At 42.1% G+C, this 15,468-nt stretch overlaps 1 protein-coding gene across 1 annotated transcript; it reads right to left on the bottom strand.

Annotated features, from left to right (window-relative positions):
• Window positions 1-11,963: 11,963 nt before the first annotated feature.
• Window positions 11,964-14,661, bottom strand: LOC147455726 (leucine-rich repeat extensin-like protein 4). Its single transcript, XM_086514422.1, has one exon. The coding sequence runs from the start codon at window positions 14,081-14,083 to the stop codon at window positions 12,365-12,367; it is 1,719 nt and encodes a 572-aa protein (XP_086370548.1). The 5' UTR covers window positions 14,084-14,661; the 3' UTR covers window positions 11,964-12,364.
• Between the last annotated feature and the right edge of the window lie 807 nt (window positions 14,662-15,468).

The following is a 15,468-nucleotide window of genomic DNA, read 5'->3' as shown; positions in this document are numbered from 1 at the left end:
CTCCTGATAGGTTTGTTCCATCTATGAACTATGTCATGTTGACTGATTGCAATGAGCCTTCATGCTACAAGGAAGCAGTGCAAATGAAGGACTCCAGGAATTGGCAATTGGCCATGCAGTCAGAGATGACAGCTCTGCATAAAAACAAGACATGGAAGCTAGTTAAATTACCACAAGGCAAAAAGGCTCTACCTTGTAAATGGGTTTACAGGTATAAGATCACCGCTCATGATAGTCAGCCAAAGTACAAAGCAAGGCTTGTTGCCAAGCGCTTTAAGCAAGAACAAGGCATTGACTTTGATGAAGTCTTCTCTCCGGTGGTCAAGATGACTACATTGAGATGATTTCTTGCATTGGTTGCCATATTAGATTTGGTGTTGCACCAAATGGATGTCAAGACAGCGTTCTTGCATGGTGATTTAGATGTGGAAATTTACATGCAGTAGCGAGAAGGGTTTGTTGAGAAAGGCAAGGAAGATTGGGTATGCCAGTTGTTAAAGAGTCTTTATGGCTTAAAACAATCACCGAGGGCATGGTACCATAAATTCCACAAGTTTATGCTTTCTCAAGGCTACAAACGTAGTGAGTTCGATCACTGTCTATATACAAAGAAGGCTAAGGATGGTAGTTGGCTGATCCTTATTTTGTATGTGGATGACATGTTGATTGCTGGCAAGCACTTGGAAGAAATTTCAGCTTTGAAGTCAAAGATGGCAAATCGTTTGACATGAAATACATGGGGGAGGCAGACAGATCAAAGAAGTTGATCTGGTTATCTCAAACAGAGTATATTGACAAGGTTTTGCAACGTTTCAATATGGAGAAGGGAAAGGCACTGAGTGTTCCATTGCCACCATATGTGAAACTTAGCAAACAAGATTGTCTTGTGTCTGAGGAAGAACAGGCTGAAATGGATAAGATTCCATATGTGTCTGCAGTGGGTAGTTTGATGTATGCAATGATTGCTACTCGCCCAGACATTGCATTTGCAGTGGGAGTAGTAAGTCGATACATGTCAAACCCAGGCAAGAAACATTGGGAGGCAGTGAAAGGAATATTGAGATACCTGAAAGCTACAAAGAGTATGCGTATATGCTATGGAAGTCAGGAGCTAAGTGTAAAGGGTTTTACACACTCAGATTATGCAGGTGACTTAGACAACCGAAGGTCTACGTCAGGGTATGTCTTTACATTGGCTGGTGGAGCAGTATCATGGCGTTCTAGATTACAAGATTGTGCTACTCAGTCTACTACAGAGGCTGAATATGTTGCAGCATCAGAGGCATGCAAAGAATCAATTTGGCTTAATCGACTAGTAACAGATTTGGGAATCAAAGAAGAGATGCCTGTGTTATATTGTGATAGTCAAAGTGCTATACAATTGGCTCGCAATCCAGTTTATCACTCAAAGACAAAGCATGTGGATGTGAAGTATCATTTCATCAGGGAAATGCTCGAGGATAAGCAACTTCAGCTTGTCAAAGTTCACACCACATAAAATCCTGCTGATCTACTTACAAAAGGACTTCCCTCAGAGAGCTTTGCGCATTTTCGCAAGCAGTTAGGTGTAGGGTAGTACATCACTTCTCTACATCTCTTGTATATTAGCTTGTATAGTAGCTTCTCTCACACTTAAAGTACCACATTGGACTTTAAGTGGGAGGTTGTGGGGTATAAAGCCCAATGTGGTCGCCCAGGTAAGTGGGCGGGCCGCCAGGTATGTACACATATTCTTTTGTAAAAACCTAATAAGAACTCACTATGCTCTACACATTACAGTAGAGCGAGTTCACCATATCGTCGTGCTCTTCTTCTCGCACTCTCTCTCGTGTCGCACTTCCGCTCGTACTCCTTCAGTGTGTTGAGTGTGGATTGAAGACGGTCATTGCAAAAGGGGATGCGTTGCTAGTCATGAATCAATTGCTTGTTTTGTGGAATGTTAAGAAAGACAATTTGAAGAAGTGGTTCTATGGCATCAAGAAGCTTTTGCATGAGTTTGAGAAGATACAGTTTAAGCATGTTTCTCGTGAGCAGAATAAAGAAGCTGATGAGTTGGCTAGGGACAAGTTGGGTGCCTTAGTGGCTCCTTTAAAGGTCAAGGAAGCCTTGTATGCAGGAAGGGAATCATTGCAAGATGTAGAAGTATTTCTTGGTAAAGGGCAATGTCCAGAGGGCATGTCAAAGGTTAGGCGTAAGAGAATAGTTGCAAAAGCAAGAAACTACACATTGGTAGGTGAGGATCTCATGCTTTATGGCAAGGATAGCATTTTGAGAAAAGTGCCGTACAAAGAAGAGATAGGCTTGATTTTGGAGCACTGCCATGAAGAAATAGGCCATCAAGGCAAGGATCGGGTTGTCTTTCGTATTTTGAGAGCAGGTTACTATTGGCCCTCTATGATGAGAGATGCTTATTTTTTGTGCAAGTCATGCCATGAATGCCAAGTGTTTGCAAATCGAAAGCTTTTGGCTGAGCCTCAAAAAGCTATAATGTCTTTTGATGCATTTGCAAAATGGGGAGTAGATGGTGTAGGTTCAATGCCAAGAACGAACAATGGAAAAAGGTATATCCTTGTGGCTGTGGACTATTTGACAAAATGGGTGGAGGCAAGAGCAGTAAAAGATGTAATAGCAGGAAGAGTGGCCTCTTTTTTGTATGAACAGGTGTGTTACAGGTTTGGATCTCCTATGGTCATCATTGCTGATCGTGGACAAGGGTTTAGGGGAAAACTTGTTGCTGCTCTCATGGAGAAATTGAAAATTCAACATAGGCATTCTTCTCCTTACTACCCAAAATGCAATGGGTTGGTTGAGAACTGCAATGGTCAAATTGAGACGATGCTATCAAAGTATGCTAGAGGTTATCCTAAAGAGTGGGACTTGGACTTGGAAAAGTGTTTGTGGGCTTATAGAACTGCATATAGAGTGTCAACACAGTTTACACCATATGAGCTTGTTTATGGAAAAGAAGCTCTTATGCCTATATAAGTGTAGTTGGATGCCTTGAAATTGTTGTAGAATGCAAGGTGAGCATAATGACAAGCTGCAAGAAAGAATTATTTCTCTAGAATTTTTGCAAATGAATAGAGAGAAAGCCAGTGATTATTATCTTCAACAAGCAGAGACAAGGATGGAGAAAATGAATAAGAGGCTACCAGAGAAAGAGATCAAAGAGGGAGATCTGGTGATGAAGTATGATTCTCGCTTGGATTTTACTTTTCAAAAGAAGTTGAGGGACAAATGGTTGGGTCCATACAGAATGAAGCATGTATTTCCTAATGGCACATATGAGTTGGAAAAATTGTCTGGTGAATGTTTGCGCTACAGAATAAATGGTTATAGATTGAAGAAATATTTTGAGAGGGATGTGGTTCCAGATGCAAATAGTCTCTTGGTTGAGCATAAATGCTCTACCTAGAGGGTGGGCAATGATGATAGACCACTTTTGGCATGTACAAAGTAGCGTTTATATGCATGGTCATATGTACAAAAATATGTAAATACATGCATTTGGGAGCTTTGCAAAGTGGTTTCAAGTTCGAAAAAAGATGCAACGTGTACACATTGTGAATAGCCAGGTTCGTGTGCTAGCAGTCGGACACATGTACATGCCCGTATAGGGTATCGGGGCCTTGGATATGGTTCTAGGTGACTTATTTTGGTTCTAGAGAATGTGTTTGAAATTTCTAGAATGTAAATAATGCAAGTGACAAGTATGGGTACTCTCATCCCGCTCGAGAAGTTTGGGACATGCAGTAACTGTCTATTTACGGTGTCTGATCTGCGGTGATGCATGCACACCCTAGAAGTGGTCAAAAATAGAATGTGGGGATTTGGAAATGTTCTGGGATCAAGCGTACAAAATTTGGTGAATTTTGGAGTCCGTTTAGGGTTTTTCTCGTGAAAAATGCCCACCAGGGGTCAAAATTGGCCAAAACAAGGCCAAAAAAGGTCAAAATGGTCAAAAAAGGTGTGAAAGGCTTCAAATTGCCACATCACTCACGATGCCATGATGGTCCAGGCTGAGGGAGAAATTTTGAAGAGCAATATTAACACTTTCACCCGTCTGTGTGTGGAAGGGAGCAGGGTTCCTACAGGTGGTTTAGTACAGTCCTGTCGCGTTCGCGTCCTGTTTTTGAGTGTGTGGAGGAGTGAATGAGAGCTTTCTCTCTTCAATTTTGCACTTGGGAGAGTCTATGGAAGTTATGAGGTTTCCATGGATGTGTGTGTGCAAGGAATTGAGGGAAGAAGGTGCGACTTTCTGCAAGACTATGTGACCCTGTATCGGTGCCATTAGGGTTGGCGCTACTCCAAAGAGTCCAGCAGAGTGGATTTTGCTGAAGCTTTTGCAATCGTTTGAGAGAGGCCTTTTGTGGCTGGAGTTTTTGAGTTTTTGATGGTTTTTCTTGTATATTTTGGTCACCATCGTTGGTCACCATCGAGTGTGATTTCAAGTGTTGATCAACTCGACTCACCTAGTAGTGTCTACGGGCAGGCAAAGGCTTGTAGGTCGAGGCATTTGGAGTTTGAATTGAGCTTGTGGGTAGAATTTTCAGGGAGCTTTTGAGTGGCGGTGAGTGAGGTGAGGAATTTAAGTGAATTCCTTGTGTTTTGTTGAGTTGTCTGGATGTGTGAATGTGCGTACAACATCTTTTGCTCCATCAACATTTTGAAGACATGCAATGGTTAATGCACAAATAATCAAACCACTAGTAGACACACTACTATATTCATGTCCAACCACTCAAGACAAATTAAAGGTTGGTGAAATTACTCAAACCAATCATATGGTCATTGTCCTAATTATTACAACTAGCTGACAAGCTTAACGCAATCATCTCTAAATCAATTTTTAATTCGTAGAAATATCAATGTTGAAATTAATGGCCAGCTGATTAGAAGTTTCTTGGGACACAAATATCATCTTATTGTTCTATTTTGAGTCACCTTTTGAGCAATGACAGCATATAAGCAACTACTAGAAGATTAATTATCAAAGGACTTTTAGAGAAGCACTCTTGTCTAACTCCACTTGTAATATATCATGATGCCGGTGTACCTTTTCACAATAACCATGGTATGATGAATACTTTGGGGCTGAAAAATATGCTCGAAGAGTTCTACATTGCGTTTTGGTCGCGTCTATGCACCTCATGGCAATGCATATTTCTTGTCAAGAATACTTCACTTTTGATGGTTCGGTTTCCTGCATAGGATTCATATTGATTTCAAAAATACGTTCGCAATGCATGTGTCCTGAATACTAAAAGTTACTCCAGTATTTAGGAAAGGCATTTGCAATGTATGTGTCCTAAACATTGGAAGTTACTCCTTTCCATGGTCTTTCTTCTATTGTTTCAAACTCCTTACGGCATTCAAATCTCTCCAATATATTGATGGCATTCAACTACATTCTTAGGATTTTTTACTTTTGAGTTTTTTCCAATTTTTGCACATAGACCCATTAGACTGATTGCAATCACATATATGCGGGCAAAAGACAAATACAAAACTTTAGGTGTGTGTAATATGTAAATAATGTCTTTGTCCTACTTAATGTTCGCTATTTTTTAGCCAAAATAGTCAAAAATTAGAGCAATCCATCGAAAAGATGCTTGCATAGCGTTATTATATATATTTATTTATTTATAGAATGTGTGATATTTTTTTGGGAAGATTTTTTTATTATTATTATCTAATTAGAAGTTTCAAATTTAATAGTAGACAACCATGAGCGTTCAATGGCAAAGCGCAGTTTAAACGATTGATATGGAAGATACAAAATATTGAGAGAGAGAATTTTGGGGCATGTCAAATGGAAATGTTTTACCCGAGAATATATAATACGACCTATTAGTGCTAATGAGTAGGCTTGAGCAAGTTGTAAAAAAATCCCTAGCTCACATAGTCAAATTGGCCATTTTCAAGCTCGTTTCCACCATTCTCTTGTGTGTGTGTGTGTGTGTGTGTGTGTGTGTGTGTGTGTGTGTGTGTGTGTGTGTGTGTGTGTGTGTGTGTGTGTGTGTGTGTGAGAGAGAGAGAGAGAGAGAGAGAGAGAGAGAGAGTTGATCCCTTTTGATGATCTTGTGTGCACAGTTTGACACTTCTTACTTGCATCAGACATGAGTGGTAAGTCTATAGTATTCTAATGATCATTTCCATTCCTTCTTGAATGCCATTAAGTTTTGGGAGGGTAAAAATTGCATATCCTATTGTAGGAGATAGATCTCTGGCAAATCACACCAAAATTGATCCATGGGTTGAAGGCACATTTTAGAACAAACTTGCGGCACAACAAAAGTCACTTTTACACAAGTCCAATCATGCAAGTTCCCAAATTCTCGATGGCTCAAAATTCAGTTATTACCACTAATAGCTCTGGTCCATGTTATATAACACATCTATGGGTTTGGATTACAAAAGCATAGCCCAAGTGGCCACCATATCATCAATATCATGGGGTTGGGTACAAAGCCTCATTTGCACCAAAGCGGAAAATGTTGGACCCAAGTGGACCAAATCTACTACATAGGACCCAAAGAGCATGGGGAAGCAGTATGCAAAGTCAAAGTTGGGATCAAGAGCATGTATCACCCATAGGTCAAATAGACAAGCAAAAAGATGCACTAAAGAGCTGAAAAATTCAATCAAGACCAAATCAAGTGCAAAAGTTGGGAATTTTTGGCCTAGTAGTTACAATCAGCAATTATCAAGCCATGAAAATTGTCATCAAAATGAAACTTTTTCAACACTAGTGGGAACTACATGCAAAGAAAAGTTCATTGATACCATGGGATGACCTCACAGCCTCAAATACCAACATTTCAAAGGCCATAAGCTAAATTTGGTATGAAGATGCAAATTTTTACTTCGAGATTTGCTTAAGCTTGCATGGTTTATGTGTTCTATGAGTTAAGGGGAATGTATGGTATGAGTGTCAGCCATAAATCGTGCAAAAAAGTCCAATTTTCAAAAAAGAGTACCCATCCTTGTTACTCCCTTTTGCTCCTTTTCCTCATCCTTGGATTGTGCACTTGTGCCTCATGATTTGAGTGACAATGCCTTTTGGGCGATTGACCAAACTAGCAATGTCTTCTCCCTCTTCCATGGTGATTTTGTACAGTCAACCAAAAGTAGACTAGCTTTATATCTTTTGGCTCTAGCACCAAGTTTCTTCTCTAGGACTATCCAAGTGTCACTGGAGCACTAATGCACTCATCAATGCAATACATACAATTTGTAATGTAGAAAAGTTATAATAGTCTTTAAGGCTTGCTAAGCTTTATAGGAAGATGATGTATAGCATTTAACATTGGCTATTGTGAGAGAGATGCTTTGACCAATGCCCAAAAATTTTCCTTCATAAGGTAACCACAAATTTTGTTATGTCGTGTATCGAGACCAACTTTGTTGACCTTGTTTAGCCCTTTTTCTCTCGTTATGCTAATGAAGGGGTCTTATAGGTCTTTAGGAGTCTCTCCAAAAAATGCACCACATGTGCAACATAATAAAATAGTTCTGAAAGATAAGGATGAGAATAACATACATTGTAAAGTGTAATTGACTGGGTTTGATTGCAAAAGATTTCAATTATGCTCAACTATAATGAAAAAAAAAAGATAATAAATTTTCTTTGAAGCCCTTGTGATTTTTGTGATCTTGAGCTTTTTGACTTAAAGCGTTGAGTAAAAAGTAGCCAAGGTGAAAGAGGCTCCCTTTTGTTCAACTTGTTCTTGAAACATTTTGCACCTTTGTAATCAATGGAAACAATCCCTTGTAATGCCTATGGTGGATATACCAACAAGGCAATCATCATAGTGAGAGCTTCATAATAATTATGAGTAAGTAGATAAGAGTTAGTGTACTCAGTACAATGAAATGAACTTGCTTGATTGATTAGAATGAGAGAAAAATATAAGTTAAGCATGATGGCTTTATATAGGCTCAATGAGAGGAAGGTGGAAATTAAGGCAAGAGAGATATACACCACAAAATGGAAAGGGGTAACATGTGGGCTACAACATGTAACTTGTGGCTATAAAGTGTAGCATGTGTGCATGATGAGAAGCATGTGTTAGGGATTCCTATGTAAGAGATTGTATCCAACACACATAGGGGTGCATGCTAGTATGTTTGGCTTTAGAGCTTTGGTAGGAGAAGTTTTGAATCTAGCATTAGGAGAAACTTGGACTCAATTTTGGGCCCTGTAAGAAACGCCAACTCAGCATAGAGAGTGGTAATTCTGAAAAATACAAAAGTAGTCTTATGGAATTCTATTTCTCATAGTACATACGTAAAAGTTTGCTTGATTACTTAAATACATGATCGTACAAAATGCTTTTCGAGAGCCCAATTGAAGTGTACACAAAAATCCATGTCTGTGAATCTTGATGACTGATGTGATGTGCGTTGAGAGAAAACACATAAGAGATGTTTTCAAAATACAAAAAGAATACTACGGATGCATCTGAAACGTCCAAAAGCCTTAGGATAGCACTTTCAAACGCTGAAATCTGACGTCTCTAGCTCAAGATATAGCATTTTTAAGCCTAGGGCCTCGGTCTCGGGGTTCCAAGGGCCTACTGACCTCGGGTCTCAGGTTCCAAGGGCCTACTGACCTCATGGGTCTCGGGTTCCAAGGACCTACTGACCTCGGGTCTCGGGTTTCAAGGGCCTACTGACCTCATGGGTCTTGGGTTCCAAGGGCCTACTGACCTCGGGTCTCGGGTTTCAAGGGCCTACTGACCTCATGAGGCCCTAGGCTTAAAAATGCTATGTCTTGAGCTAGAGACGTCAGATTTCAGCGTTTTAAAGTGCTATCCTAAAGCTTTTGGACGTTTTGGATAAAATGCTATATCTTAAGCTTAGGGCCTCATGAGGTTAGAACGAAGCGAATCGAGGTCCCGGAGACCCCTCAAGGACCTCTATTCGCTTGGTTGACTTCTTCATAGTCATAAATAGTACATATCAATCGCTATCAAGTACGATCCGTTCAAATTTGAATTGCGAGTACTTCATAAAAAGATGATTGACGCTTGTGGGAGATGCGCAGGTACAAGTACTTCACTTTATAAGATAGCAACGTCGGGTCATAAAAAGACGTTCGGCGCTTGTGCAAGATGTCACTATCAAACGTTTTATTTTTAAGATGATAGTGACAATTTCACCAAAATGGTTTTCATAGACATTTTCAAAATGAGAAAAAAGGTTTTTTCTACATAACTTTAGCCTTCTTCCTAGTGGCTAAGGACCATTCTCTCACTAGAGCTAAAAGGCCCAAAAATGAGTCTATTTCTTTCCTAATGAAGTTCTCAATGCTTCATTAGGGGCTTCGCTTATTCGGCCTTCATGCCACTTTGCAAACCCACAAGGTAGTTTCGCATCGAAATTGAATTGAGCAAGGCCAATTGAACTCCATAGCTTGCCTTTCCCATGTCATCAAGTGATCCAAAGGCTTGTCGGAGCTTCAAAACCTTTAAGTTGTAAGTATCAAGAACCTCCAAGCTTGTGACATTAAAGTAGACTATCCACGACAAGGATTCTCTAGCTATCAATAAAGAGACGCGATTTTGCAAGGTGTCTTTTTTATTAGGTAATATTTTTCGTTAACTAACACATTGCACCATGGATGTAGATGTAAACATGCATCATAACTTTGATTTTGAACATCCATCACCGGTTAGGCCTACTATTGCCCCATGTCAGGATAGTCTCATGGAGAATACTCGCATGGAAACTGGCACAAATGACCAAATAGAGATGCTTGGCCTTCAAGATTTAGGACGCTACAATCATGCATGACTATTTTAGAAGCCAATTTTGTGCATCTGAATGAGAATGCTACCAAATTGTTTGATCTAATGGTGCAATTCATGAATTAGTACACCAAGGGTACTGCAAGTGAGCTGCCTAGGAATTTTTCCCGGCTCAATGCCGAAAAGTTCTATCCATGGCACGCCGGAGCAAGGCTCCAATCTGGGTCCATTTCTAACTCTTAGCCAAAAAGAGGTGGATGAGCTATCGAAAAACACGAACACGCTAATCTTTTGAGGGAGGAAAAACAATGCAACAAAAATACTATAAATACCTTTCTTAGTAAATGAAACAATATTCATCAGCTTGGTCAAACTTTGAATTTGGTCAAGACACTACAAACTAGCTTGACACTAGAGGACAACACAATAAATGGTGGATATCTCTCAAGGAGAAGAGTATCTACTGCGCAGATGGGTTTCTTTTCACATTATGTTCTGTTAAAAACTTCCTGCTAATAATAAGAAGGATAGAAACTCGATAGCATGGAATAAGTGGTTTGCATTATTAAGATGTTTCCCTCGAACTGTAGAGTTTAGATTACTTCCAGCAGGTTTGACTGTTTATCAATAGATTACCAACTAAGCTTAAAAACCATATTAATCAAACTCAAAACCCAAGACACTTGAGGAAACTGTAATGTACGCACATGTGAAGAATATTCTCCATTTATTTATTTCTTGTAGAGAACATAAAAAAGACCCAGGAACTCAAAAACTATTTGCACTAATCTTACATGGCTATGTAAGATTAATGTAACAAAAGGAGTTTTCAATGAATACAAAAGCTTGAAGTGAATAAAATGAGGCTTGACAAAGAACATTTGTAAGATCTGAACTTAATAGTAACACCTGATCACACACACATGCACTAAAAGACAGGAAAACAGGAATCAATCTACCAAGTCATCCAATGGAATGTGCAGAAAATGAATAGGCAAGTGCTTATTGAAAATGCAAACGCAATTAAGAGGGATGGAATGAGTTACATGCATAGATAAAGACCTAATCTCCACCGATCGCATGATCTCTAACCACAATTATGCCAAAGACTTTCAAGTGATTAGAGATTATACTCACTAGAATCAAGCAAACTCATTCCATCAATCAAGAAACAGCACCTAACATTCTCAGTTCAAGACGTAGATTTTCGTCTTAAGTTTCTTGTTTCTCCTCTCTCAATGTGATATGATCTTTGACACGAAGTGGTTTCTTCCACAAGTTCAACCATATCTCATCACTCTCATACCATTGCTTAGTCAAAGGGGAAACAGCAAAGAGATATTCATGATGATAGTACACCATTACACACGAGATAATCAAGGCAAAACTAGATTGCATTAAAAATTTGGCAGCCCCTTTTCTTGAGAGATTCGAAAAGCTTACACCTAAACCTGCAAAGATTTCATTTTATCTTTTCGAGTGCAGTATTTTTTTCATGTTTTTCCTAGGAAGTGTAAACTATGAAAGGTGTTGCAGACTTCAAATCTGAAGAAAAACGCTCCACATGCACAGCCTCCTGGATATCTCTGTCAGAATACTTATACACCCTCTTCAATAAGCTGTCAGAATATTGCTCTTCCTATCCCTGAAGTGTGGTAGATTGTCTCTTTCTTGATTGCCACATCTTGAGATCAAGACTCCTTGAATAGATCTTTAATGTCTCCTCGGATTGTCATACGCATACATGTATGATGTGTATATTGATCCACACACATACATATATCAATCCATATACACATGCATACATACATGTATGTATCGATCCACACATACTCCATCTATCCATTACATTATGGGTACGTCCAATGAGATGCATAGAAGCGAGCGAGCGAGCGAGAGTGTGTGAGTGGTGTGTCCATACCGATAGATGGACATACACCTATGTACTAAGGATTTGTCTCCGGCCTCTCATAGAGGTTTAAAAATCTAAATCTCTCTCTCTCTCTCTCTCTCTCTCTCTCTCTCTCTCTCTCTCTCTCTGCACAAGGATGACACGCACAAATCGAGAAATGGTCCAAATTTTTTGGTGCCATGGGTCATTTTGCCCCCCCCCCCCCCCCCCCCCCCCCCAAGGACGTAAATACAACATCATCATCATCTCTCTCTCTCTCTCTCTCATTATCATCAAGCAACCATACATTAGCAAGCCACTTAAAAATTCGATGTGCCCTGAATGGGCACATCACAAATTTTTTTAAGGATGATATACAAGGTCATTGTCCAAGGGGTTGATGGTGATGTGCACTCAGCACTTATTTGGTTTCAAATATCAATAACAATGGCAGTAAGAGAATAGCAATATTCTTGATGCTTACAAAGTGCATTCTCAAAATATAAAATCCATCTCTATTATAAAGCTACAGATTAGATTCCCCTTCCCAAATTTGACACTCACCTTCTCACACACATGTGAAACTTGGGCCTTTCACAGAGAAATTTAGACTGACCTGAGTATTAACCTCTGCTGCTGAGGCTTTGAAGACAGCATATAACCTGCATGCCAAAAGACGGAAGTCTCTTGTACTCTCAAGGGACACTTGACAGCATCCACTTCATGACTCAGTAGGTGGTGGGGCTCGCCTGTATCGTCCTCGGTGTCGAATTGGGCACGATGGCGGTGGTGGTGGTGGAGATGGCGGTGGTGGTGGCGGCGATGGAGGTGGTGGTGATGGTGGAGGTGGGGATGGTGGCGGCGGTGGTGGAGATGGTGGCGGTGGTGAGGGAGGTGGAGGTGGGGGCGATGGAGGAGGAGGCGGCGGCGATGGTGGCGGCGGGGGCGATGGTGGGGGTGGAGGGGGACTAGGAGGAGGTGGAGGGCTCGGCGGTGGAGGTGATGGTGGTGGTGGCGGAGGTGGTGGAATGACCGGTGGAGGCGACGGAGGAGGAGGTGGGGATGGTGGCGGTGGCGGTGGCGATGGCGGTGGCGGTGACGGGGGCGGTGGTGATGGGGGAGGGGGCGATGGAGGCGGAGGAGATGGGGATGGAGGTGGTGGTGACAGTACCGGTGGAGGTGGAGGCGGTCTCGGGCCACAGACAATCTCCTCGCAGCTCGGCTGGTGAGATAAGAAAGCAGCACATTCCTTGAAGGATCTTTGCGCTGGCCGTCCTGGAATGCAATTCTGACGATCTGAGAATGTTGCCCCCCTCGATGGAAGGGCAAGGCAATTCTGTGCCTCACTTTCGAAGAAGTTGTAAGAGTAGGTGAAGTTCTCCAAATTGGGAAGAGCGCAAATCTCCGGTGGCACATTTCCGGAGAAGGCGTTGTGAGCAACATTGAGTTGCTCTAATTGAGTAAGTTGGGCCAAAGTTTCTGGAAGTTTGCCCAAGAGGCCATTGAAGCTTAGGTCTAGAACAGTGAGGTTAGCAAGCTGGCCAATACTTGGGTTAAGGCAACCAGTGAGATTGTTGTTAAGTAAAATTATCTCATTGAGGTTCTCACTCATCCCTCCTATGCCAGCCGGGACACATCCAGAAACCGGAGTGTTGGCAAGGACCAACACAGAAACAGGGGACAGGCCGAGCGTCGGCGGTATCGATGACGAAAACCGATTGTCGTTGATGAAGATGGCATCCAAATCTTTAGAAAACAAATCTGCTGGCAATGCACCTTCGAACTCGTTGAATCGAAGGTCAAGATACTTGAGAGAAGGAAGCGATAGAACCACATTGGGAAAAGGACCAACAAACCTGTTGTTACTCAGATCAAGCTCATGCAGGAGCTTGAGATTGGCGAAGCTGAGCGGCACTACACCACAAAACCGATTCGAATTGAGATGAATGAGAGCGAGGTCTTTGAGCAAGCCAAGCTCCTCAGGCAAGTAGCCAGCCAAATCCTTATGATTGAGATCTATTCCTGCTACCGTTTCGTCGCAGGGATCATCCAGTGCGGGTGCGCAAAACACCCCCTCATACATACATACATCTGGGCCAACCCAACTAGCAGTCACATTGGCAGGGTCAGAGAAGATAACCTTTTTCCATGCTTGCAAAGCTATGTAAGCGTCGCGAAGTCTGTCATTGTCGAAATCGAGCGGGTCTATTTGCTCAGATGCGAGGGTGCGTCGGTGAGTGCCAGCCAGGGAATAGAAATCAGCCACATGTTGGCGTTGGTGATCTTCAATTGCGCGCCGAAAGTGGAGACCAGAGAAGTGTGATTCTGCTGGGGAAGCAACCGCCAGCAATACCACAATGCAGAGAGGGATAAATATAGAGAGGTCCATTGAGTGTATGGACCTTCTAGGCTGAAGCTTTCTCAAGAGGCATGTGCCCATCTTTGCTTCTTCTTCATCGTCTGGAAGCAGCGCCAGACTTCTGGGCAGTCTTGAGAGAGTGTCTACAGAGAATAGCAAAGCAGAAACAGGTTAGAGAATGAAGGATAGAGAGAGGAGTGGGTGAAAGCCTTGTGCACTGTGTCTGTATGTGTGCAATGCAATAGCCTGTGAGGGTGGCCTAATCAAGGTGTGTGCTAAAGAGAGAAAGAGTGAGTATGTGTCTTGCCCTAGAGTTCGTGTGTATGCGATGCGTCTCTCACTCCCCTGCTCCCAAGAGGCCAAGGCAGGAAAATGTATGTAGGGAAGAGTGGGAGGTGAGCAAGAGAGAGAAAAAGAGCGAGTGTGTCTGTGTGTGTTCGTGCACGTTTCCGTGTATGTGAAGCTGAAATGACAAGAGGGGGAATGGAAGACTCTGTTAGTGCAATATGAAACGACAGACTTCGGAGGGAAAGTGGGTGTGTGGGTATGTGTGCAAATGGGGGAGATATACGCGAGGGGGGAGAGAGAGAGAGAGAGAGAGAGAGAACCGGAATACCGTAAACTTAGCAGGCCCGTAATGGAAGGCAGAACAAAAGAGAGATAACACGATGCACTTACAGATCTCGATAAGCTAAAGGCGAGCACAAAGCTCATACACTCTTCTCAAGAAGTACTTGTGAGAGGAGAAGACGCGCTCCAAATCCGAGCAATGCAGCCTCGCCCACCTGCTAAAAGGCAAAACCCACCATGAGAAAAGCTCCGTAACAGGGTAAGGAGAGCATGATGGAGAAGAAAAGCAAGCACAAACCTGGTTTAGAAGCACAGAAATGCACGCACTCACACTCTCTTCCTCTCTCACAGCAATGTAGCCTACCCTCTCTCTCTCTCCTCCTTCCGCTCTCACATATAATAGACGCACGTCTATACACGCATTCCCCCACACCGCCTATCTCTGCTCTCTCTCTCTCTCTCTCCTTTCCCAATTTTTATTTTAATTTTTATGCACTCACATACATTCTGGAAAACCACCCAACTCAGGCCCCGCCTTCCTCAGAGTCAACACACTGCCTAAACATTGCCAGCTTGAGTTTCTTGGTCAGTTATGAGCTGGGGAAAGAGATGGGTGTTTCTATTCAGAATGCTTTGATTGCGTGTGACGGGGGGGCCAACTCATAAGAATGTGTGTGTGAGTGATGTCTGTACATGGGGTGTTTGTGGACGTGGCCCATGCCTCTGTCTGTGTGTGGGTTTTGGACCATATGGGCGAGGCTAGCTAATGATGCTGATGAGTGTAGAAATGGGTGAAATTTGGAATTTTGCAAGGCGGCCAAGTGGCAAGCCCTCATATGTGCACGGATTGTATGTGTGTGCATGAGAAAGTAAGCTTTTATGCATGCGTACCTGTG

The sequence above is a fragment of the Adiantum capillus-veneris genome, chromosome 6 (genome assembly GCF_014529385.1).
Source record: "Adiantum capillus-veneris isolate H3 chromosome 6, ASM1452938v2, whole genome shotgun sequence".
NCBI lineage: Eukaryota > Viridiplantae > Streptophyta > Polypodiopsida > Polypodiales > Pteridaceae > Adiantum > Adiantum capillus-veneris.
This window is presented reverse-complemented; position numbering and strand designations above follow the sequence as displayed.

Coding starts and splice junctions, on each gene's coding strand:
- LOC147455726 (XM_086514422.1), bottom strand. CDS start 14,083: ATGGGCACATGCCTCTTGAGAAAGCTTCAGCCTAGAAGGTCCATACAC.